The sequence below is a fragment of the Cebidichthys violaceus genome, unplaced genomic scaffold (genome assembly GCF_023349555.1).
Source record: "Cebidichthys violaceus isolate CVI_PGR_0920_01 unplaced genomic scaffold, fCebVio1.0.p SCAF_6, whole genome shotgun sequence".
NCBI lineage: Eukaryota > Metazoa > Chordata > Actinopteri > Perciformes > Stichaeidae > Cebidichthys > Cebidichthys violaceus.
In genome coordinates, this window is record NW_027176816.1 from 17,928,761 (window position 1) to 17,952,243 (window position 23,483).

Here is a 23,483-nt window from a genome sequence, read left to right on the forward strand (position 1 = left end):
AATAAATATACCAACAGTTAAAGCAAAGTCATATTGAGAGGCTGCCTTTTCTTATTACGGACTGTAATGGTAAAAATATGCATAAACAACTGTGTGGCCTTGCTGTGAAACCAAAACTTACTGAAAAAGTAGCAGAAACATCTGGGAATAATTTTTTTGTTACCCTGTGTATCGAAACTGAGGGAACTCAGCAGAACACAACAAGATAAGCCCTAGGGGGTGTGACTCCCTTGAAAGATAACAACTCTACAAAGGATATTGAATATTGTGTTTCATTGAAGCTCACTGTGATACGTGACTGGTGAACACTCTTCCGCTTGCAAGCAAATATACGACAAGACAACTTTGATTCTCATCAAGACTCTGTTTATTTCAATTGATTGAACCACACTCTCTTCTCCCGATTTACATAGAAACTTTCCATAACAGGACCAAAGATCAAGAATGTCTGCCATGCGATTTTTGTAAATTCTGTTCAAGTCCACCTGAAATTAAATGGCATTAACGTGATGTGATGGATTTTGTTTGTCAGGTACGGCATTCTTGCCCTGTGAATCACACCCTGTGACAAAGAAATCTGAAACCAAAAGGGGGACATTTTCATTTTATATTTTTGGTTTTCATGAAGGCGCCTCCTACTTTTGCATTAATTCAACAGAAAACTGTCAGCTGGTATGGGTCTAAATAGATGCAGAACATATGTTGATGGATTAACTTAAGTTGTAGATTTGCCTTAGGTTCACAAACCTCTAAACAGACTTAGAGCTGATTTAATGCTGAAAGTATCAAATGCATCTTGTAAAAGTAATACATTCTCTTTTTTAAATCAAAGTAGAAGTGATGTTAATGACATGTGTTGTCTTCTTAGACAACTTCTTTTCCTGCTTTTTGTTTAGGGCATTAATCACCCTCTATACATAGGAATCACTGAATTCAGAGGCCATCCTCTTGTCCAATGATGTTTCACTGCTGTGGTGCTATCAGCTCTGGACCAATGAGCTGAAGAGTCCTGCTGAACCAGCAGTTGACGGACAAGTTTCCACTGATGCGTATCTTTGTGGCTTTGGCCATGGCCTTAACAAAGTTAAAAACGCTGGATCGAAATATGTGTCACAGACCATGTAGCCTGTAGTGTTTACCGGATTTACTTCATAGGGGAAATTAAATAATTTAATATAATAATTTACTGTGGCATATTTGTTTTACAACATCCATGCAGCACATTTTCGTCCAACCACTCCCTACATTATTGACTTTACAGATTCCTCCCAACTATGTGTTTGCATTGATTTTGGTTATTTTGTGGTAATTAAATTACATATACCCGCATGTCTCCCGTTTTTTGTCCCAGCAGAGCCGGTCTGTGACACGTCATTGACGAAGATACAAAATATATGTTGAGACACACTACACCCAAAACCTATCCCTCTATCTCTCTATGAAATAATTGATACACAAATTGATTCATTGACTTATTGAAATTGTGGATTAAACAAATGCATGCAACAAGGTGAAACTGTAGTTTTGCTGTGTACTGCAGATGAACTTTGATACTATCTAATGCCTCTATATGTGAGGAGCGAGAAGCGAGACTAAGCCTAGCAGCAGCATCCTGTGGTTTGAGCGTCTGGCTGACATATATGAGACATGGCTCCTGTGACCTATTACCAAATGTCTTGAGGTGTTACTCACCTTTTTATGCATGTGGTTCAGCCTCTTTTAACTTTCCATTCTCTGTGAAGAGTTACGATTTAGCGCTAATGACAGATAGGAGGAGACAACGAAGGATCTTGGTTCTTTTAGGACAGTAGTTATAGAGGAGAAACTAGCACACAGACTTTTAGATCAGGTCACAAATGAACTACAGTAAAGACCACAGAATACTCATCAACAAATGTTAAAGCAATATAAAAGAGAAGCAATTTCTATATGCCATCAGTGGGCATGCAACACCCACAATCCTTGGATTTATTATCATGTCTTAATACTTCACTGTATGATTTGCAATAGGGACTGATGCTGATAAGCATTTCAAAATGTTACGCATTATTAGGGTCGTTCGAGATGAGCAGCAGCGGGGGGCGGTGACAAGAAAGCTGTGGTCAAGCAGCACAGTTTCCAACAGCCTTCAAAGACTAGGACAGGAAGTCACAGAGATATTTACACCCTGTTTGCAGGCCACTTGTAGTTTGCAGAACAAGTTCAGATGTATTTATATTTGTAAATGCATGCATGTGGATATGTGTGCATCTGGCACTATATTCAGCTCCCTGATCGGGCGACAGCACAGCTGCTTCCCATCATGCCCTGGGTCTTGCAGTCGGTGGAGAGCTACTGCGCCTGCCTGGCTCGCTGCTGCTTGGATCCCTTGAGGTTATCGTTGCCCACGTGCGCAGGGCGGGATCCTGTCGTACACACGTCTAACCGGCATGCATTGTGCGGCGATCGCCGGTGATCGATTGTGCGCAGGCAGGGAACATCATCGACCGAGCTCACTGTAAGTTGAAGATGTGCTTAACTTTGTTACACTTGCAACTACAGATGCGCTTCCAATCTCTCACCACTAGAGTGTGGCATTATCTCTATAATGTGCTTCGATAAACAATCATCCGTCAATTATATCTGTATCTATGCAGCATTGCTTATTGTGAATTAAATCAACATGAATCAACAGAAGGGAAATACCCACTGAGCTAATCACATTTCAAAAAGTCTAGTTGAGAAAGTGAAAGAAGCGGAGGGATATTACAGTCTTGTAAAAATCTTGCCATTGTTTCTGAAGCTGCAGCACGTTTTCAGGTTTTGACAGTTGCGCATACATTTTTAAAATAGTTGTTGTCCTTGTCAGCCACCGTAGTTTTGCATCACTGAGCTAATGTTGGCCCAATCCCAATATCCCCCCTCAGGCCTTGAGCCCTGAACCCTCAGGAACAGAACTGATGTCATCTGGTAAATGGTAGGAATATGAATGGGATATCACGTTACCGTGACAACATTGTAACATGTACAACTGTGGGTATTTATTTTCTATTTTTAGCTCCTGGATTTGAACGTCTTCCAGGCTCTTGCCTTACAAGGTAATTGTAAAAAAATCTATTTCATGTGTTTTTATGTGCCATCTTAAATCCTTAATGTTTCTGTGTAAATTTAATATACCAAGCTGAACACCATGTGCCATCAACTTTGTTTACCTTTTCTTTTTTTTTTCTTTTTTTTTACATCTCCAACTTCCCCTAGTAAACCCATGTTTACCAACAATACTATGAATTGTGGGTAATTCCCTTGGGACTTACAGAAAGTGTTCATAAAAGACTCAAAATGTCTGCGAAAGAGCCCTCAAACACTTTATACGCCGAGATGGAAGGACTCCAGTTCAAACCAATCAAAGAAGCAGCTGCATTTCTGAGGAAGGATGTGAAGACATTTGTGCAACATGTTTCTGATGACGTTCATGCTAAAGGCAGGCGGACACTTAGAGATAACAAAAACAAAAACCAGAGAGAAATCCTGGCAGCTGACAACCCAAATCCAGGATGCATCAGTTTCTGGGCTGCCAGATTCCTCATTTGGCTCTAGTCATAAGTATATAAGCAATGTTTCCAAGGCTCTTATAATCTGCCTAATGCTTCATAAAGTAACCAGTTCATCTCAGGGCAGCATTAAAAAGGAAATAGATGTTGGAAAAAGATCCATGACTGGGTCGCCTCCTCCAGGCACACAGGTAAAACCAGCAGAGGATTCAGTTCTGGGAAGCCTTCCCCCCCTCACTGCGAGGCGTACTGGTCTCGGTGAGGACTTCAGGCCACGCGATACCCTGCTCTGCAGCCGCTCTCCTACAGGCCTCTTGCTGGGACATCCTGGCTTTCGGGTTTGGAGATCCGCTGCACGCACCATCCCCGGCCACCAGCTTTGAAGCCTGAGGGAGGATTAGGGACTCAACATCTTCCTCGCCGTCTTCAGAACCGAGGCTTCTGGACTTGTCCTCTGAGTCAGAGTCATCCTCAGCAGTGTCTCTGCCATCAGGCGAACTTCATGCTCGTCTGGTTCTTTTAGCATCGAGCCGGCTCCCATGGGGATGGTGTTGCCCTGGGTGCTCTCAGCTAACATCCATGGCGGGGGGATGGATACGTGTTCGTTATCTGGACACTTTAAACATGCAGTGTGTTTCTGTATTTGTAGTTTTAGTTGTTTTTTTCTAAATGCCCTGCATACGATGTCAAATTTGCGTGTCGTCTATTTGCATTTTCTTAATGTGCAGTTGTTGAGCTCAGGGCCACCATATGTATTGCCTCCTACACTAATGCTTAATCAAAAGCATTGATTGTTGTTAGAGTTATGCAGGGCTACTGTACTACCCAGTTTTCAAAGCATTTCAATTTTAAGAAGCATAGTCAATCATTAAATGCTGTCCTTGGGAACCCATTTATTCCATTCAGGACACATCATGCTTTTATACAAAAATATTCCAAATACTGTACACTGGTTCTCAACATTGTGCAAAATCTAAAAAAACATATTTACAACTCCAGTTAAAAAGGGAAAAGTCAATGACGGAAGAAAAAAAACCAAACCAAATTTCTGTATATGTAAATGTTAATACTAATTTTGACTGATGAGATTTAACCTGGACACTTTGAAATGTTCTGATCAGAGGGAACAAACCGACTTGATCTGAAATGCAGACAAATAAAAACATAGGAAAGAGAAGGTTTGTGTACAGTTTGTGCTGAAGGGAATGCAACGTAGGTAATGGAATTACATTTAAATGTATAGAAACATGCATCAGGTTGGAACCGTACAGATCACTTTCAAGTGTAAAGTACTTACATTGAAATTTAACATTTACGTGTTGCATTTACTGTTAAATACACAATGTGTGCATTTTACAACCGCGCATGTTCAGGCTGATAACTGAGGTCAGGAAGCTGGAATGTTTTTTTTGTAGTTTTCCAAAAGACAGAGCGCCTCGTCCTCAAGGTTTCAAAAAGCTATTGTCGAAGAGAAACAGCCTTTCCAGTTTCCGTCCGCTAAAAAGTGCGCTGCTCTCAGACATGCATACGTGGCTATAAGACAAAGCTGGTCCTCTCACGCCAACACTCTCCACTGTCCCGTTCACGTCCAGAGACCAGACTCCCGTCCACATTCACCTCCTCAGCAAGTCCAGCACCAACAAGTGTTCCGTTTGTAATGACAGAGTCTTTCATCTAAAAGCCAACGTGTTGGTCGGTTTTCATTTCATTTGTAGGAGCTTCATCTTGTTTCCTAAAAAAGGAAAAAAAAAAGAAAACCAATTAGCTGTTGAAAACGAACCTTTGAGAGTCGACACTTGATGATGGAGCAACGCTTACCCAGTCCTTTAAGAAATTTGTTCACACCGCTTGGCTCCGGCTCAGGGTAAGAATCCAGATACTCGGCCACTCTGGCCTCAAAGAGACCTGGGAGACAGTTGGGAGAGTTGAGCCACTAAGACAGCATGTGCAACTCAAATACAGTATCTATTGTTTTTGGCATACTAACTATTGAGTTCACCACCAGCAAAAATACCTACGCTAATTGAATCCATGCTCTACTTTGCAACCACGGTGGTGACAAAGCAAGTGACTAATATGGCAACTTGGAGAAGAATACCTCCGCTGAGTGTTTAGCCATGTTTTTGACTGTGAGTAAGATGTGTGCGTCATTCAGGGCCCCGGGCAAAAGCTGCTTTACTTTTCATTTCTCTAACTGGGAATGTTGGCAGTGGTAGAAGAACACAAAAACGTTTCTTCAGTAGAACTATTAATTATGAATCTATTAATACACTACAGTTAAAGTCCTGCATTCAAACGTTTACTTCAAGTAAAGAGAGAAAGAGAAGCATCATCAGCACCCCCCCCCCCATTCTCTTCAAGGCGGAGCATAGGATGCTGGAGAGTTTAATTCATAATTGTGCATCGTATTTTAATGGTTATATTTTGTGAGTCAAATCTGAATCTGCGACACTTTTCTGTCAGGAGAATAAATGTAGTACTACAATGTTTTCCTCTGAAGTAGAAGTACACCGTAAGTAGTCAGCAATACAGTTGGGTTGCATATGTTTTGCTTTGGGGGCCTACTGTTCCTTATTTTCTGGGTGCAATGAGTTAGAATATTAACATAATTCAATATTTCTTATATCTAAACATCATAATAAATCTATAGCCGATTGGGGCTCCAGGCCCAGGTTGCCTTCCTTGCCTACAATAGTCTGCTGCTGGTGTTTCTCTCTGAACCAGAGTGTATTTCAGCCACGACTTGGTGTGTGACAATACCATTTTTGCTTCCTATTGATTATATCATTATGAAAAGTAGTTACTGAGTGAGAAGAAATTTCATCTGCACGTTTTGTTTTTGTCTTTTAAGAAGTCGTATCAGTGCACCTTAATGCAAACAGAGAAAATAGTCCCCATTGGACAATACAATTAGCTGTTTCATAAAGTCATGGAAGAAAAAAGGTTTTCTCAATCAGTTTTTTGTTTTTGTTTGAAAGAATCAACCCTTCTGAACCCTATTGGCCCCGCCGCATCAACACAAGTACCTCTCGCTCCTCCCTTGCGCAGCTCTTTGTCCTGAATGAAGCCGGCAAACATCTGAGTATCCATGAAGAGCTGCAGGAACTGGCGGACTCCGCGGGAGGGGTGAGATTTGCGGAAGCCGTCGCGCTGGACCTCCCTGGTTCCGTTGGAGGACTCGACCATGTGGAGGGGATAGTGGCCCACCAACTCCACGAAGAACCGCACAAAACCCTCCGACACCAGAGAGCTCAGGTCAGCCTGCTGACCTGGACGGGAACAGACAAACCGGTTTATAACAGAATCCAAAATAGATGAATTGTACCGTAGTTTTACAAATCAGATTTAAGATTAATCAACAGTATAAACTTAAGACTCTGCAGCACATCTGTTTATACCAACCTCCACATCTGTCTCCATCCTCCTGTCTCAGGATATCCTCCCTGTCCTCCAGGATCTGCTGCAGCGCTGCCTGCAGTTTACTGGGCAGGATGCAGTCTTCATCGCCCAGCTGTCACACATCACGGGAATGGTCAGCAGCAGTCACATGACGCCAGTTTCAAACATGCATCCCAACCTGTCTCTCACACGATGTCACGACATGCATTTCTGCCGTGTTTGTGTTTGTTTAGGTGTTATGTTTTGTTTTAAAATGTTAAATCTGGAGATTCCAAAATGTCACCGTCTAAATATCCCACCAACAGACTACACTGCGTTTGTCAAATCATCCTTACAATGACGAAATTCGTGTCACTTGCCGAGGAGGGAGGCTACCGGCAATGTTGAAATCACAGTTCCTGTATTTGAGGCCGCTAACGTCGGAGCGACAGACAATCACCGCATGTCCCGTTAGCTCGTAGTTAATAGAGAAAAAAGACGTGGTGAAGCTAAATGAAATGTCAAATAGGAACCCAGTCCTAAATTAAGACGCATAAAAATAAACCCAACTGAACAAAACAAACACATTCGTCATGAATTGAACAGACTATTACTGTTGTAACAGCTGTAAAAACAGCCGTCCTGTTTGGTTTGCGCTTACGTACCATATAGCTTCATCTCTGCAGAGCTTGTGGGCGTAACATAATTTTCTCTCTGTCATCCTCAAAACATTCTGCATACAAACAAGGGACAAGTGTAGGCAAAGCCCCCCCCCCCCACTGGCACCACACCTATCATTCCTATTATACACCGCTATGTGTACACACCTGAATGACAAACTTGTCTGCACACAGATCCACTATGAGCACCTGGGAAGACAACGAGAGGAAAGAATGACAGTTACTGATGGCGAGAGTTTACTATTTCGCAACACGAGTTACAAAAAAGGAGGGGTGAGTCTGAGCAACGGTCTCTCCAGGGCGTTTCTCAGACACTCCTCACGCACAGTGGGAGCTACTCACTGGTTCTGTTTGGGATTCATTCGCCATATGCAGGAAATCTACGGCCAATAGATGGCACTGAAACCTCTACACAGACAGACCTGTCTTGATCAACAGCTATTTTAGGACATTTCAACAGAATTCGGACCGGACCGACCTCCTCGATGGGCAGCTCCAGCAGCTGTGGCAGGCAAGGGGCCAGCACCCCAATGAGGAATGGGGTGGGGGAGCAGCTGATGTCCAGCATGCTGGCCGGTAGCACGGGCACGAAGGTGTGCTGCCAGGTGAAAGGGTACAGCAGCGCCAGCACTGCGTGGCTACACCGAGACAACACACTGCGGTGAACGGGGGGGGAGAAGAGATTAAAACACCAGTCAGTTCTCACACGGATCACATGACACGAAGATATTAATCAAAGCACACGACTAATTCTTTTCCAGCAAACAGTTCTGGTGTTTCAAAGAGTTCTGCCAAAATCCAGCTGATCTATGCTAATGCAGTACATATTGTTGTTCTTGTAGCCTTCATTTTGTATGTATATATGGCAGGTTACTTAATCAAATAAAGACAGAATTTGAAGTATCCTCATTCAACTGAGAAATGTCCTGCTCCATAAGAACCAGCTCGGGATGGGTCAGGACCTGTTGTTGTTGGCCCTGTAGAGCCCTCTGGGACACTGTAAGTGATATTGGGCTGTACAAATAAAACCTGACTTGACTTGCCGTTGGGAAGCTTAGCATTGAGGCCAAGGCACACGCATATAAATAACACTGGCACTGGGCCTGTATGATGTAATCAAGCATCGCTTCTCTATGTCATATCTATCTATCTATCTATCTATATAGTACTGTGCAAAAGTTTTAGGCAGGTGTGAAAAAAAATGCTGTCAACTAAGAATGCTTTGAAAAATGGAAGTGTTAACAGTTTATTTTGATCAATTTACAAAATGAAAGGCGAGCAAACAAAAATCTAAATCAATGTTTGGTGTTACTACCCTTTGCCTTCAAACCAGCATCAATTTTTCGAGGCACACTTGCACAGTTGCAGACATGCAGCCCCAAACTTGCAAGGAACCTCCACCATGCTTCACTGCACTCATTGTACCGCTCTCCAGCCCTTCGCCGAAAAAAAACGGCTTCTTCTACAGCCAAATATTTCAAATTTTGACTCATCAGTCCAGAGCACCGGCTGCCATTTTTATGCACCCCAGTTCCTCTGTTTTGATGCATAGTTGAGTCGTTTGGCCTTGTTTCCATGTTGAAGGTTTGGCTTTTTGGCTGCAACTCTTCCATATATATATATAAAATATATATAAAATATATATAAAATATATATATATATATATATATATATATATATATACATATACATAAAAAAAAAAACATATATATATATATAAAAAATATATATATATATAAAATATATATATATTATATATAAAATATATAATATATATATATATATATATATATATATATATTATATATAAAATATATATATATATATATTATATATAAAATATATAATATATAATATATATATATATATATATATATATATATATTATATATATATATATATACACACACACACACACACACACACACACACCGATGGTTAAGGGGCCCTGCAGCCTGCAGTGTTTGGTGTTACCACGGCAGTACCTGAGTTTGTCAGCGATGAAGATGACCCGCCTCTCGAGCAGAAGGGAGGCAAACACCTGCAGGAGGTTCCCGACACTGAGACACTGCAGCAGACTGTCAAAGTCCACGTGCTCCAGCCTGGAGTCCACTGGTCGACACAAAGTCAGCACCTGTTCAGAGCAACAAGAGCCAGGCTGAGTGTAACTACAGCGGATTAACCTGGAGCCGTTAAGACTAGCTGTAACTGAAACTGTAACACAATGTTGTTAAAACAACACTAACAATAGCGTATGTTCATCATAGAGAACAATAATCTGCAGTCCAAAAAAATGCATTTTCATTTAAATTGTGTACATTTTGATTTGGCAACATTTTGAGTACAAGTTTGACAATTTACAAACTGCATGAAAAGACTTTTATCCGCTCACTAAACATAACTCTGATCTTTACGTTGGCTGAACTGACATTTTAAAGTCAACCTAATTCATGATTTTGAGTTAACTATGCTAAGTTTACTGCTTTGACACGAGCTGTTTGACAGTTCCGTTCAGCTTTAACAACTTTTAATGGGTTATTTACTTCACTTGAACATGTTTAAGCTTTACTGACTTTTTAAATCAAGTCAAACTTCTGTTATGTTAATGTCTGTTAAGCAAAAACAGACTCTTCAGATACATGCAGGTGGAAGATGCAGATGTGAACCACAGAAGCGGAATCTTAAGTAAGCATCTTCAGGGCCTCCTAACTGCTGAAAGAGAAGACAGTAGTGATTCTGCAGCATTTTGTCTGAGTTTTGGGAAGGCTCATTACCTACTTACTTTGAGTCAGCAAACAGTAATGACTAAATTGATTATGGCTGACGGTTATAATACATTTAGCTGTCCCGACATGAACCCTTCTAAGCTGAAATAGCTACCCCTATTGTTTACACAGATAACCTCCCAGTCTGAGTCATTCTGAGTGTGCAGGAAGGAGTGGTTAGGAGGAACAAAACTACTAATTAACATTTCCTCTTTTGGTTTTCAGGGTTACCTCATTCCCAGAGCCAGGGATGAAGCTCTTGATGGTGACTGTGCGTCCAGGGGCTGGAAAAGGCGCCTCCATCACGCTACGCATAAAAGGGTAAACCAGCGCTGGGGAAATCTCCCTGCGCCTCTCGACCTCCTCCAAAATCTGGACAGACGGAGAGAGACGAATCACTGTGTGTGTACTGAAAGAACGGGTGTTGATTAAAGTCAGAGCAAAGCTGCAGCGCTGCAAATGAAGTCAATGAATCTTTCCTCTCCTTGTGACCACATTCGCGCCATAGTCACACTTACCGTTTGTAAACTTCACCACTGGAAGATGGGTGTGACACGGCTGCATGCATTACAGTTTATTTTGTGAAAAAAAACACCCAGGGATCGCTCTGGATTATATTCTGGAGTAGCCTCATTCCATTTTAAATCCGGCTCCTTTCATCTCCCTACAAAAGGCTTCTATCAGCAGGATCAAGGGTGCAGATGCATTGTCTAGTCGCCTCACCTTTGCAAAGAGGTTGAAACAGCCCAGTTTGCTGACGATACAGTGCACCTCAGGAAGCCTCTTCCCTTTCCCAATGGGCTTAAAGAAACAAAACAGTTGCATGTGACATAAAGCAGGGAACAACAGAGATAACGATGCCAAAAAAACTCATTCATAAATAACATTTAACCAAACTGAGTACGATCATGTTCTCACCAGGAGCCCACTTTCTGTTTTATTGTGTCTGATAGTACTTTCAATGACATCTTGGTGGATTGGAAGGTCAACAAAAACAAATCAAGAGTCTAAAGTCCAAACTTTTATGATGGTAGTGGTGAGCTTATCTACCAACAAAACTAAACAGAAAACTCTGACTGTAAGGCTTGGTCTAACTGTCTGCACTAAAGATAGAATAAACACAACAACATAGTTAAAGAGAGCTCAACAAGACAACCACAGAATATTCACAAACATATATGTTGGCATATATACACCGCATCATCTCGAACTAAAACGCGTGTTTATGAAAGCGTCTTAAAAAGATCTGACAGCAGCTCTCTTTGTGAAGCAAAAGAAAGAAGGAGAAAAGGATGAAATTCTTCTTGCTCTCTGTCATCGATTTAGAAGTGGTTTACGGTCTGTTATTCACATATACTGATTCAAATCTCCTCAGAGATGTTGAGTAAGCATGTGGCGGGTTTCCATGTCGTCACACACACCCACACACACACACACACACACACACACACACACACAAACACACACACAAACACACACACACAGACGCTCGAGTCAATGATTCAGACGCTGATGTTCTACACTCACCAAGATCTTACAGCAGTAACAGAACCAGCGGCTGCCGTCCTCTCCGGTCAGGACAAAGGAGAAGGTCTCACTGTGAACGGAACAAGATTAAGACACAGGAGAGATAGTCAAATGATTTCATTCAGATTTTTAGCACCTTAAAAACAAAACAATTGTAAAAAAAAAAAAAACAACGAATTGTTTGTCTAAAAGCTGGAAAAAAGAGATAAATATCTCCAAATGTAGAGGCAGAGCATTCAGAAACAATAGAAATGAACAGATGAGTCTTATTTATCTGCACTACGACAGATACGCTGTAAATCACTTTGGATAAAAGACTAATGTAATGTAAAACGTGTTTAAAGACAGGGAGGATGAGTAAGTTGAGATCATAATCCACATTACAACAATGAACCACACCCACGTGTTAAATATAAATAAATACTAAGAGAAGAAGAATGCCCAATGCCCCTAGGAAGAGTATTAATTCAATCTGTTGAAATTGTAATGACGCCTGTGGGGAATTTGACTTTTTGTAGCAGCAATTTATGAGTTACAGCAGAGGCTATAAATAAGAAACGAGAGAAACATATTCAACTGATAACTAGAGCGCAAGAACTAAAGCTAAACACTGCACAGGAAGGGAAAAGTTAGACAACATGTATTAGAGCACATGAGAGGCGTGTGGAGAATGACAACAAACGCAAATACAGACATGAAGGAAGAGATGAAAATATAGTGTTACCATTGAGCCATTGGCGTAGCCCGTGTGATGCATTTATGAATGTGTCCATCTAGCCTGCTATTACCAGTATTCCCGTAGTGCATGTGCTGACCTGGGCATGTGGGCGGAGGGCTTCCAGTCGTCTGCGTCGGGGAAGCAGAACTTGGGGATGACCTTCAGCTGATCCTCTGCCTCTCTGGAGAGCCGGGACGACTTCTCGAACTGAAACGAGGGAATCCAGCTAAAGCAGGGCTCCTCCAAATGACTTCTTTGAACTGGTTAAAAGGGAGGCCCTCGTGACATCTGTACTCATTTAATTGCATTAAAGGATAATTTAATAGAACATATTTTAATACGGTACGGTATATTAAGAATGTCTTATGCAGGGGGTGCTTGTTCTAAATCTTCATCAAATAACAGTTAGCATGTTCCCATATAGGTGCCTGAGACAAAACCTTCTCTAAAAATAACATGACAATATATTTAAATATAATTAAAAAATGAATATGGGAAAAACACAATGTTTCATGAGTGCTCTTGATTTATGTAAAACTGAAAAATTCCCCTTGAAATGATTCCTCATTGCTCTAGATGAGAGTCATGTTCCTTTAATTCTACCAAACAAGATCTTGGACATGATATTGTCCTAATTCTACAGAATACCATTCAATCAAAGCACTATGATTAAACTACAGTTATGTCCTCTGACTGGAAGAAGGGGTAGGGTTATGTTAAAAACTCGTTTCTAACCAGTTTGGGGAACTGCTGCGTGATTTCAGGAGCGTAGGTGTTTCCCGAGGAGCCTTTTCTCAGCGACACCACCACAAAGATCTGGAAAAGCTGCTGCTGCTGCAGCTGGATCAGGTCTCTCTCCAGGGTGCGGTAACCTGGCCGACGTTTCAGTGTAGACTGGATGTAAACTGATCTCCTGGAGCCTGCTGGACACCCCACAATGAGACTATAAGCCAAACGCTTGTCCTGGGACATGTCTCATCCAGCACACCGGAGCAATACGAGGCTTTTTAAACATGAAGTATAATTGTGGCGTTAACGCTGATTACACGGTGTATGGTCATGGATAACTGGTAGTCTGTGTCTTACAGCAGTGGTATTATTTGAGTGTCTTGAAGTGAAAACAACATTTCCCATGAGCCTCTCTTGCAAAGAGGATGTTGCTTGGCTGGTCTTGGTTTTATTTGACTTTTCTGAGAAGGCTTAACAGAAGCAACAGTTGCCGGGCGTGGCTTTAAGGATGGCAACGCCCACCACTAAAGTCCACACTGATAAAGCTGGACGGGTATTGTTATATGGATTATCATATGGTTGATAGACGGATTCACATCAAATCTGGTAGAGACAGATGTTCGCCAGAGGATGAAATGTAAAAACTTTGGTGAATCTAAAGCCCTCATCAGCTCAAAATGAAAGGTTTAATACTCTCCAATGCATTGGTTTATGGCCAAATTATTATTGCTAATTAGCAAAGGTTATCATGCTAAACTAAGACAGTGAACATGGTAAAGATTTCCTAGTAAACACCAGCGTTTACCTCAAAGCCCCTCTAGAATGATACATGACTAATTGTTTCTGCACTAGTCTCGATGTCCCCATCATGTACAATCAGGTGCATTATGGTCCCACTATGGTTGAATGTCACTTGATTGGACAGACATATGTAAAGAGACATTACAGACATATCAACTCCACCGTGATACCTTTGGTGTTGTCCTCGGGGTCACTCTCTGTCCCACTGGTCTCCTCTGTTGTGGATATGAATTAGAGAAGGGGGGGGGGGGGGGGGATTAGGGAGAAGCAGAGGAATGGAAAAGACTTGAGAAGCCATAATCAGATGCAGACAGTCAGCCTTTGTTTCATAATCAGCAGCTTTGCCAGCTGCAGCTGGCCTCGTGTGTACCATCAAAAGCTGGGTATTTCCACAAAGGGGCTCTACGTAATCTGACTGAAGTGTTGATGTGAGTGACATATGAGCATATGTGACAGTCTGTGTGTGTGTGTGTGTGTGTGTGTGTGTGTGTGTGTGTGTGTGTGTGTGTGTGTGTGTGTGTTTACCTCGCACTGGGACTCCCTGGTTCTTTACCCTCTTCCTCCCTCGCTTGTCATCAAAGATGGTCTCGATCTTGTTGACATACTGTGTGGTAGAACACACACACACACACACACACACACACACACACACACACACACACACACACACACACACACACACACACACACACACACACACACACACACACACACACACACACAGGTACTTGTCAGCCCCCTAATTTCACAGCCATTATAGAATCATGATTACAGGGAATCATGACATAACAAGCCACTAAGTACATAATTATATTATAGATTTTCTGCATATTTTTCTTTTTTTTAACCGTACATTCTTCTGTTAATGTCCTGAAAGAACACAGTTGACTAAGGCGCATTAATACATAGAGTTGGGGCTCCACACACAAACAAACATACATACAGGACATACAGGAAACCGAAAACTTATCTTCAAGAGGACACAGCGCACTGCCAGCAGAGGAAGACAACGTGTGTGTGTGTGTCAGTGTATGGAAAGAAAGTTCAATTCCTCTAACTAAAACAATGGTACAGTTGTTGAGCAGATAAATACATAATGAGGCGTTCTTGTGTCTACGCCCATTGTCTTAATGTTAACACCTTTGTCAAAGATCTAAAAGAGTTAAAGGACATAACTGTAACAAATGTTTTCTTTTATAATTACTATCCAGGCTATTCATTCTAAACTATTTGTTAATTCAAAGTAACATAATGAAAACATTCAGGTCACCAAAGACATCTTGTTCAAATACCATCTAAAAATAACCTTGACTGGCATTTGTCAAACCTGCTGGTACACAAGAGTCACGTGGGTTTTAAAGCTATAATCCTTTTCTAGTCATCACCCGTACATGTATATATAATATGTTAATAACTCCGTCTTGTTATTGTACCTGATCGTTTAAGTTCCCCCCTGGCCACGCTCTCCGCACCGCCATGAGTCATGAATGAGTTCTGTGTGAACTCTCATGAAGCACATGTTGCTCAACCACTATCTGTTTTCTTTCAGCATCCCTCTCCTTCCTGCTCAACTGGAATTACCAGCGCGCGGATGTACGCCTCCACAAACCAACCAAGTCGCAATTCACATCCACGTCTTCATAATGTAATCCTATTAGACATTTGTGCGAAATTCGTATTTAGTCTTCTTGAGCTATGGGAAGAAATGTGTTTCACCAAATTCCAATGAAAGGCGTAAACACAAAACATCTCAGTCAGCATCCAAACACGAGCACCGATCCACCGATCACTTACCTGAGGCGTCCTCTGGGTTTGTGCGCTTCCGCGCCGCGGTGTAGCTGGTTTGGGAATATCTGCAAGCGTTGAGGATTTGGATGGCGTCGAAGTTTGAAACCTCTTCCTCTCCACTTTGTTAGCGTAGCCTTGCAGCGTTTTAGGTTTGGGAGGCAGCTGGAAGACAAACAGTTTTCGGAGTCATCGCTTGGTTGTCGGTAATTACGTCGTATCAAACTACAACACTTCCTCCTTTAGGCTCATTTTATACACCGATTAACAACTATAAATATTTCTGGAGTGTGAAAAGGAGGCGTAAATGGCATATCTCCCGGTACCTTTGGCCTTCCGATAGGGAGACACATGGCAGATGGCTTGACATCCTCATAGGGGGTATCTCTGGTCACTTCACCTGGGGGAGGATAAGACGGGCCGACTGGATGATTCATCAGTGAAAAGTTTCACCACACCTTTACAATAAGATACTGAGTATAAAAGCAAATGAAAAGTAATTCCTAATCATTTCCATGGCCACAGAGTAGACTCATTATCAATGAATTATTCAATTATATTCTTGGTTAATCTTTTTGTCCTTAAAATGTGAAAATAATAAAAGCCTTGTACAATTTTGGACAAAGTCATGTATTAAAAATTGCTTGTTTTATTCCACCAACAGTCCAAACCCCAAAGACAATCATTTTAATATCTTTCATAAAGAAAAAGCACAAGCTAGAAGCTGCAACCAGATATTTTTTGGGGTGTTTTTGCTTGAAACAGAACTAAAACAATCATCTAATTATCAAAGTAGTTTGGTAATTACGGATTCATGTTCTAATCTGTGCACCTCTAGGTAGAGATACTTTTCATTTTACTGCAGTAACACCATTGTGTCTAAATCTATGCTTAACTGCAACGACTGATGCAGACAAATCAAATCACTATACTGTACAGCACAGCTCTCAAAATGTCACAGTATCGCAGAAAGTGTAAGATCTGAGGGAGTACATCTTCAGTGATGTTTCCTGATGAGGTCACCGGTCCCTGTCCAGCATCGCTCTTGAACAGGCTATGATGATACAAAAAAGTTCTAAATGGAGCATTCAACCAATGACAGGCACCCTGCAGTCTTTATGACTTCCTGTCTTTGTCTCTTTTTAAACAAAAAAACAAAAAAGGGTGTAAAACACACGACAGTCGGTGCAGCGATCAAAAAGCTCCAGAAGCTTCATGCGACTCAGGGAGTTCAACTTACAAACGATGTCCTCGTAGATGTTGTCGTCGGAGTAGGCGTGGTAGAGGCTGTCCTCGCCTCGCAGCGTGCCTCGCTTCGCCGTCAGACGCGCCGCATCCTCGTACTCAAAGGACTTCCTGTGGTCGGAGGAGGGAAAGGGAAGGCAGTGAAGGAGAGGGGCCTCGCTGCTGTCCTAAAGATAGCCGCCACGCTATTGTTCGCTCTTTTGTATTATGCTCAGTCAGCGCCCCGCCGCAACATTCCACATGTTGATATCAAACGCAGCAATACGGAGAGAGTGCGATAAACTGTCATGAAAGGAAATGACCGATCATCTGGTGCAGAAGTTGTTTGAAGAGCAGAACAAGGAAGAAGACTCTGACAGGATTTCAAACAGGGCAGTTGGCAGTATGACAGCTGTCATAATAACACTTAGGCCACAGTGCAACTTTCCTCCAATGGTGAAAATACAGATCGGTTCAGTCAGAGCGGATCTGCTATCATCTAGGTCTGGTTACAAGCTCAGTGGAGGTTTGATGTACCTGTTGCCAGATTGGGCAACTTTTTATTTACTTTGATTGAAAGTTGCTTTGGCCATCTTTTTGGCCAACTTTTTCTAAGGTTTGGGCCGTTTCCCCCAAATAAAAGTTAGGTTGTATTCCAATAAATACACTACTCTGCATGAGTATTACAGATGACCAACTATTACTCAGTCACAGCTCTGTGATAAAGGCTTTCATCTGTGTTCATCCAAGTGAAGACTTGTGAGGTGTAATGCAACGTCTCCAAAAGAGAAGATCACTTTTCTTATTGTAACTATTGTTTTGGGTTTATATATTTATAAGGTGTCTTCTTGCACTTATATTCAGACACACAACACGAGGTCCATCCCAGGTAAATTTGGAAGCAGACCTCATAAATTGACACTTCGCTACAACTGATGCCGTCCAATACAACAGTCCTGCTATAAATCTCACCTTGTGAAGATTAGGATGTTAATTCAACTGTATTGTAATTTTGGAGGATGTAGTCTGTGGTGCTATTTCACTGTATAGCATGACGCTGACAGATGTTTCTATTATTTTGCCCACCCCCCTTATATCAAATGAGGGTCGGCTAAATAACGCCTCTCAAAAATGAGGCTTTATATGTTTTTGTTTTTTTAATTTTTTTATTTGAAAATGTGAATACCTTTGCATTGTATGATCATAATCTGTTAATACTCCTGGACAGTGTTTAGATGATAACGACAGACACAACAGTTTACAGAGAGCTGCATTATTAGGAGTCAGGCCACCTAATAAGTCCTGATCTCAATGTGTCCATGGGTTACAAAGTTATGTTTTGTTTTGCTTCATCTCCAGTGAATAGAGAGAGTGTGAGAGAGGGTGTGTGTGTGTGTGTGTGTGTGTGTGTGTGGATGATGACCCTGGACCCGTGTCTGCAGAGGAACTAGGCCACATCCACATAATGGAGAACAATGCTGCCAGATATCAGGTGACATCACACCAGGACGCCGGCCAACAATTTAGACTCGGTTTCCTCCACAGAACCGCCCCAAAAAAACACTGCTGACAGACGAACTCTGAAGCAGGATGTTTAATGTGCATTCGTCAATTTCCTTATTCTGTCAGATCAAGTAAAGCGCTCTGCATGGACTCACCTGTTCTTTTTGTGCCTTGAAAGCCCATTAGTCTTCGCTACAGGACAGGGAGGAGGTGGGAAGCTAGGTGGGTGGGCTACCCTCCTACTCCTCGCGTTGGACTGGCTGTTATGAAGGGATCTGCTGTCCCGCCCCGTGTTGCTGTTGGCTCCCGAATACTGGAATGTCCGCAGAGGTTTGGGAGGAGGCTGAGCTTCACCTGAAGACCCCCTGCCTTTCTCCCAGAGCAGTCGGTCCCCCTCGAGTTTACGCCAGAAACCCCGTGAAGTGTAGAAGTTCCCAGCGGGCATGTTGTCTTCTTGTACGTCGGTCGACAGAGGTAGATGTTTAGAAACTACTTCAACGTCCAAGATGCGATCCGTTTTCTGGTCGCTGTTGGCGGTGAAGATCCGCTTACCGGCGGTGTTAGCAGCGACGGTCTCCGCTTTGGGAGACGCAAACATTTGCGCTGCAAGTGGTTTAACTCCTGGGGGTGTGGTGGGAAATTCAGTGGAACATTTCTGCAGAGGTTCTGACTTCCTACCAACCACACCATGTGCTGGGGATACTCGAAAATCTAAGGCCAAGGTCATAGATTTGGAGAGGTAAGGCCCCCCTCTTGATCCCTCATTGGAACATCCGTTGCCCAGGAGTTCTCCAGACAGAGTTCTGCATACGGCCGGAGGATGTGCTCTCGCCCCGGCATCCTGGCTGCGACCTTCCCACTGGGAGATCTTCTCCTTGATGTTGCTGCCCTGCTCGCGAGAAGGGGGCCTCCCTGACTGGCGGCCCTGCCGAGCCACAGCGTCCCCTTTCTGCAGGCGATCGACTTCACCACCCCCTCGCCTGCCCTGCTCCAGCCTCAGAGCCAGCATGTTGAGAGGGGGCAAGAGAATGCATCAGGGAGTTCCTCGAAAAGACAGAGACAGGTCGAAGCCAAGTGATCCGTTCCCAATTAGATCCAGAAACGATAAGTAAAAGCAGGAGCGCCACAAGGTGTACGGATGTAACTGATCCTTTACGCTTCTTATTGTCCTAGCAGAGTGTCACGTCCCCCCTCGTTTCCTCTTGTAAACAACCTAAAAAGAAGAAGACAAGACACAAAAAATTACCCATCAATCACTGCACTTAAAAACAAGCCCAGGCAGCACATCGCAGGGTCAAAGGGATACCGAGGCACCACAGGAGGACACGGATACTTTTAAAGCAGCACACATCTGAAGCAGTCTGCAACTTGTAGGAAGGGACAGAGAGGACGTCAGGAAGGACAGGCTTCTGTCGGGGTCGGTTTCCAAAAATACATCCCGTAAGAATAAGGGAAGACAGTGACCGGAACGCAGATTTCTGCCGCTGTGTGTCCGTGTCCTGAACCGCCCCAACACCCTCCTCTAGCCTCAGGGGAATTCCTCCTCCTCTGTCACTGTCGCCCTTAACCGCACAGCTGGCCAACTACGACAATGCCAATGATCAAGCGAAGCTTCGACTCAAAATGTAGTGTTCTTGCAAAGCTTTCTGGGGGATGACCTGCGCATTTTAGGTGATTTCAAAGAGCTTTAGCGGAAAGACAACGCATCATTCTCAAGGAGCCAGTGACAGTTAGGTTAACGATGGAGAACACTCTCACCACACCTTTCTACGCTGTGGAATAAAAAGCTTCTTCAATGGTTTAGCTCTTTATCAGACGCTAGATAAAAACATATCTGATTAACTGATGCCTTTGTGCAAGGATTACAATGTGTACGGTATGGAGCTACAATCTATGGTCTTGCCCCCCCCCCCCCCCCCTTAACCAAATGCTATCAAACACTGAGACCTGGTGTACAGATCTGCAGCGTCAGCCACCCTGACTGATATTCCCTGAGTCGACATCAATGCGGTCACTGTACACTCTGGTGCTGCAGCTCCTGGCTTGCTGGAACCAAACCATTTGGACACGTTGCACATTAGGACCGAGGCTGGGAGAACGTGGAGAAGGGGAGACACGGTAAAATTCCACTGCACGGCTCACGATCACAATAACTCTATGAGCCGCATTCCTGCAGAGCCGTACAAGAGGGGGGGGGGGGGTGAATAAATTTAACTAGAGACAGTCGGTCAGTCATTTTTGCGAGTGACGCCTTTGTTTGGGTTTGACCTACATCAAACGTATGCGCGTGCACTGGAATGCTGCTCGATCATTGCCAGACCACGCAGTGACAATGCGTCTCCCAAAACTGACCTACTTGCGTTACTCGTCTGCGTGCGGTATGTTGTACAGGAAAGCATGAGTTGAGCTTCGTGAGCTGCAGGATGAAGGATCAGCCGACTGTCCATAATTACGGTGCGGAGAGATTTGCACCCAGTCGAAACCACTGATCCGAGCTATGTTTGGATCATCTCTACCCCCCCCCCCCCCCAACCCTGTGCTGGTAATCAAACACCGTCTCTGAAACTCAGTAATTTGCAGAAGTAAACCAGCTACTACTCAGTTACAGGAACATGTTGCAAACATATCTCAAGTTTTCAGCTTCCCCTTTTCTTACGGCTGACAGTTCAAATCAAGCTTTGTTATTGTCGGTGAGGCCCGCCATGAGGCGCCGTGATATTGAGCAACAAAGCCGGAGGGTCAAAATGAAGCTCACCGGCATGTATCGGGCCGCCAACTACGCAGAAAAAGGTATCCTTGTATTTCCAAGTGAAACTCACTGACTCATCGACAAGCAAACCAGACAGGAGCACCATGGAGCTGGAGAACCCAGTCATCGCTCGACAGCTAAATCAAACCTAATTGCGCCTTCAAAAACTGCCACAAAACGCCCGAAGAAGTGCGGCGTGACCCAACATGTTGTAGGTGAGGTGTTGTGCGGCTGCAGTGACAGTTACAGCTATAATAAAAGAAGAAGAAAAAGCGTGGGTTTGCTAAATGCCAGCGTAGAAGGACACACCAACGATTAAGTGTCTGGAAATGACTGATCCATCAGCAGCCAGCAGAACAGTTTGTGAGCAACTCAACATTCATCTTGAGAGCTCTGGTGAAAGACTGATAGACCGCTCGACAGCATGACAAGTTCCTGCATTTGTTGTGGATAACACTGTGCTGAACATGCAGCCAAATGATCTCGTAAACTCAAACCAAGACAGCCATCAAAAGAACTGAAGAGCTTTAGCACCACATGAATGCGGATCTATTATTCAGCAGTGTTCCTGGAGTTAACTGGAACCTTTCCTCTGACGGGATTAGTGGAATACACACATCTCAGATGCGTATTTATTAACTGAACTGCTTTTCCTACAGTTTACAACACCTGCAGAATATTTCCATATTGAAGCTATACTGCTGTAAGGTTCAATGACCACAGCCAACTGTGGGACCTGAATTAGTTGCTTACTTTCTGGTAGAAAATGGGGAGAAAGAACTTGTCCTTATATGAAGAAAACAAAAACACCCTTCAAAACTATAGATATTTAGAATATTCTTCCTTATTGCAAAGTCTCATTTCAAAGAAATGAAACTTAATTGCTCCCCTGACTCTTTAGGATTTATTGTCTGTAATTCGGCCATAACAAAAATGTCAAATAACCAAAAGTAGCTCACTGGTTTACACGGATAGTCTCCTACCGCCGGGTTAAAGTTGTTCAGTTGTCTGTTGGAGGAGGGAGCGGTATCATGAACAACATCACGTATTGATACAGATACATGTTCGATACTTAATAAGTTAAGCGTCAACTATAACTACGACGTCTCACCGTATGGAGAAACCCGCAAGTAACTTAAAAATGTAACGTTAGCACAATTATACGGATAGCATGTCACGCTAATTGGGTTACTGGATGTGGCAGAACGCTCTGACGTTAACGTAGCCCGAGGAGTTGTGTGAGAAGACATCGGAACAATACTACCGCCATAACATCACATGGGAAGATGCATACAGTAGCGTTACCTGTCTCGTAACTTACCCCTCATAGTTTAAAATTGTGAGCAAAACTCATTTGCTTTCCTCATGTTCCTTTCGATAAAATGAAAAACTAATTAAATCCGACTCTATTCGCTAGCAGCGTTCAAACCGGAGAGGTTAGCGGTCTGAATAAGTCCAGGCGTTGGAGTCCGCAACCACTTATTTGTAACTTCTTAGAAAATAAACTTGTTTGAGCCACACACCGTGTCCGCTGTACTAATAACTACACACAGCAACAAAGAGAGAGTCCATTGACTAGAGAAAAGTACAGCAGAGCACTCCTCGTCCTCTTTCTCGGGACAGTTAGCGTCAAGTCAGCCAGAAAATAGATGACTTCCGGTTAAAACTTTCAAAATAACAACCTTGTCAATCGCAAAACATGTTAAAAAGTGAAATTATACAATTCATTTTTTGTCTTCACGTTTAGCAGCTACATGTTTGTGTTCCTTCCATTTGTATATGATGTCAGTGTTAGTAATGAGTTTAAAGGCAAATGTATTTTCATTAAAAACTGCGGATGGGACTGTGTTTTTTCTGGCTTAGTGTCTCAATATGTTATTAAGACACTAATAATGGCATAGAAAGACATGTGTGAATTCCTATCTGCTGCTTCACGATCAATATAGGATAAGGCCTTTCATAGCACCTGCTACAGACTATGTAACAATTCAAGGTGAATTTACACTGTTGGAGGTGGTCAAAGTCAGTTGTTGGACAAGTTTTTTTTCTTCTTTTTTTGTCAGAGGCATTATCAGGTAACACTTACTTTGCCCA

The 23,483-nt window shown here is 42.8% G+C and overlaps 1 protein-coding gene and 1 long non-coding RNA gene across 3 annotated transcripts; one reads left to right on the plus strand and one right to left on the minus strand.

The window, feature by feature from the left end:
* The first annotated feature begins 2,307 nt into the window (after positions 1 to 2,307).
* Positions 2,308 to 6,636, plus strand: LOC137889837 (uncharacterized). The gene is made up of 3 exons (XR_011105246.1): positions 2,308 to 2,497; positions 3,038 to 3,077; positions 6,509 to 6,636. It is a non-coding gene; the product is annotated as an uncharacterized lncRNA (long non-coding RNA).
* dennd2c (DENN/MADD domain containing 2C) lies at positions 4,404 to 23,110 on the minus strand. 2 transcript variants are annotated; one of them, XM_068733905.1, is made up of 19 exons: positions 22,711 to 23,110; positions 18,796 to 19,853; positions 17,154 to 17,269; positions 16,240 to 16,313; positions 15,923 to 16,078; positions 14,654 to 14,732; positions 14,299 to 14,343; positions 13,334 to 13,518; positions 12,696 to 12,805; positions 11,881 to 11,950; positions 11,077 to 11,154; positions 10,585 to 10,725; positions 9,574 to 9,722; positions 8,067 to 8,244; positions 7,736 to 7,777; positions 6,933 to 7,041; positions 6,557 to 6,799; positions 5,349 to 5,435; positions 4,404 to 5,262 (listed from the first exon to the last, which is right to left on the minus strand). In XM_068733905.1, the coding sequence occupies exons 2-19, from the start codon at positions 19,647 to 19,649 to the stop codon at positions 5,231 to 5,233; spliced, it is 2,748 nt and encodes a 915-aa protein (XP_068590006.1). In that variant the 5' UTR covers positions 19,650 to 19,853; positions 22,711 to 23,110; the 3' UTR covers positions 4,404 to 5,230. The 2 variants fall into 2 exon arrangements, with proteins under 2 accessions (XP_068590006.1, XP_068590005.1); XM_068733904.1 differs by having other exon boundaries at positions 13,334 to 13,521; positions 22,711 to 23,109.
* Between the last annotated feature and the right edge of the window lie 373 nt (positions 23,111 to 23,483).

What these genes read in the sequence shown, in the direction of transcription:
- dennd2c (XM_068733904.1), bottom strand. Translation starts at nt 19,649, where the DNA reads ATGCTGGCTCTGAGGCTGGAGCAGGGCAGGCGAGGGGGTGGTGAAGTC. An exon ending in CATCTACGAGGACATCGTTT is followed by an intron (nt 16,314 to 17,153) that starts GTAAGTTGAACT and finishes ATCCTCCCCCAG; the next exon opens with GTGAAGTGACCAGAGATACC. An exon ending in TCCCTGGCTCTGGGAATGAG is followed by an intron (nt 9,723 to 10,584) that starts GTAACCCTGAAA and finishes TGCTCTGAACAG; the next exon opens with GTGCTGACTTTGTGTCGACC.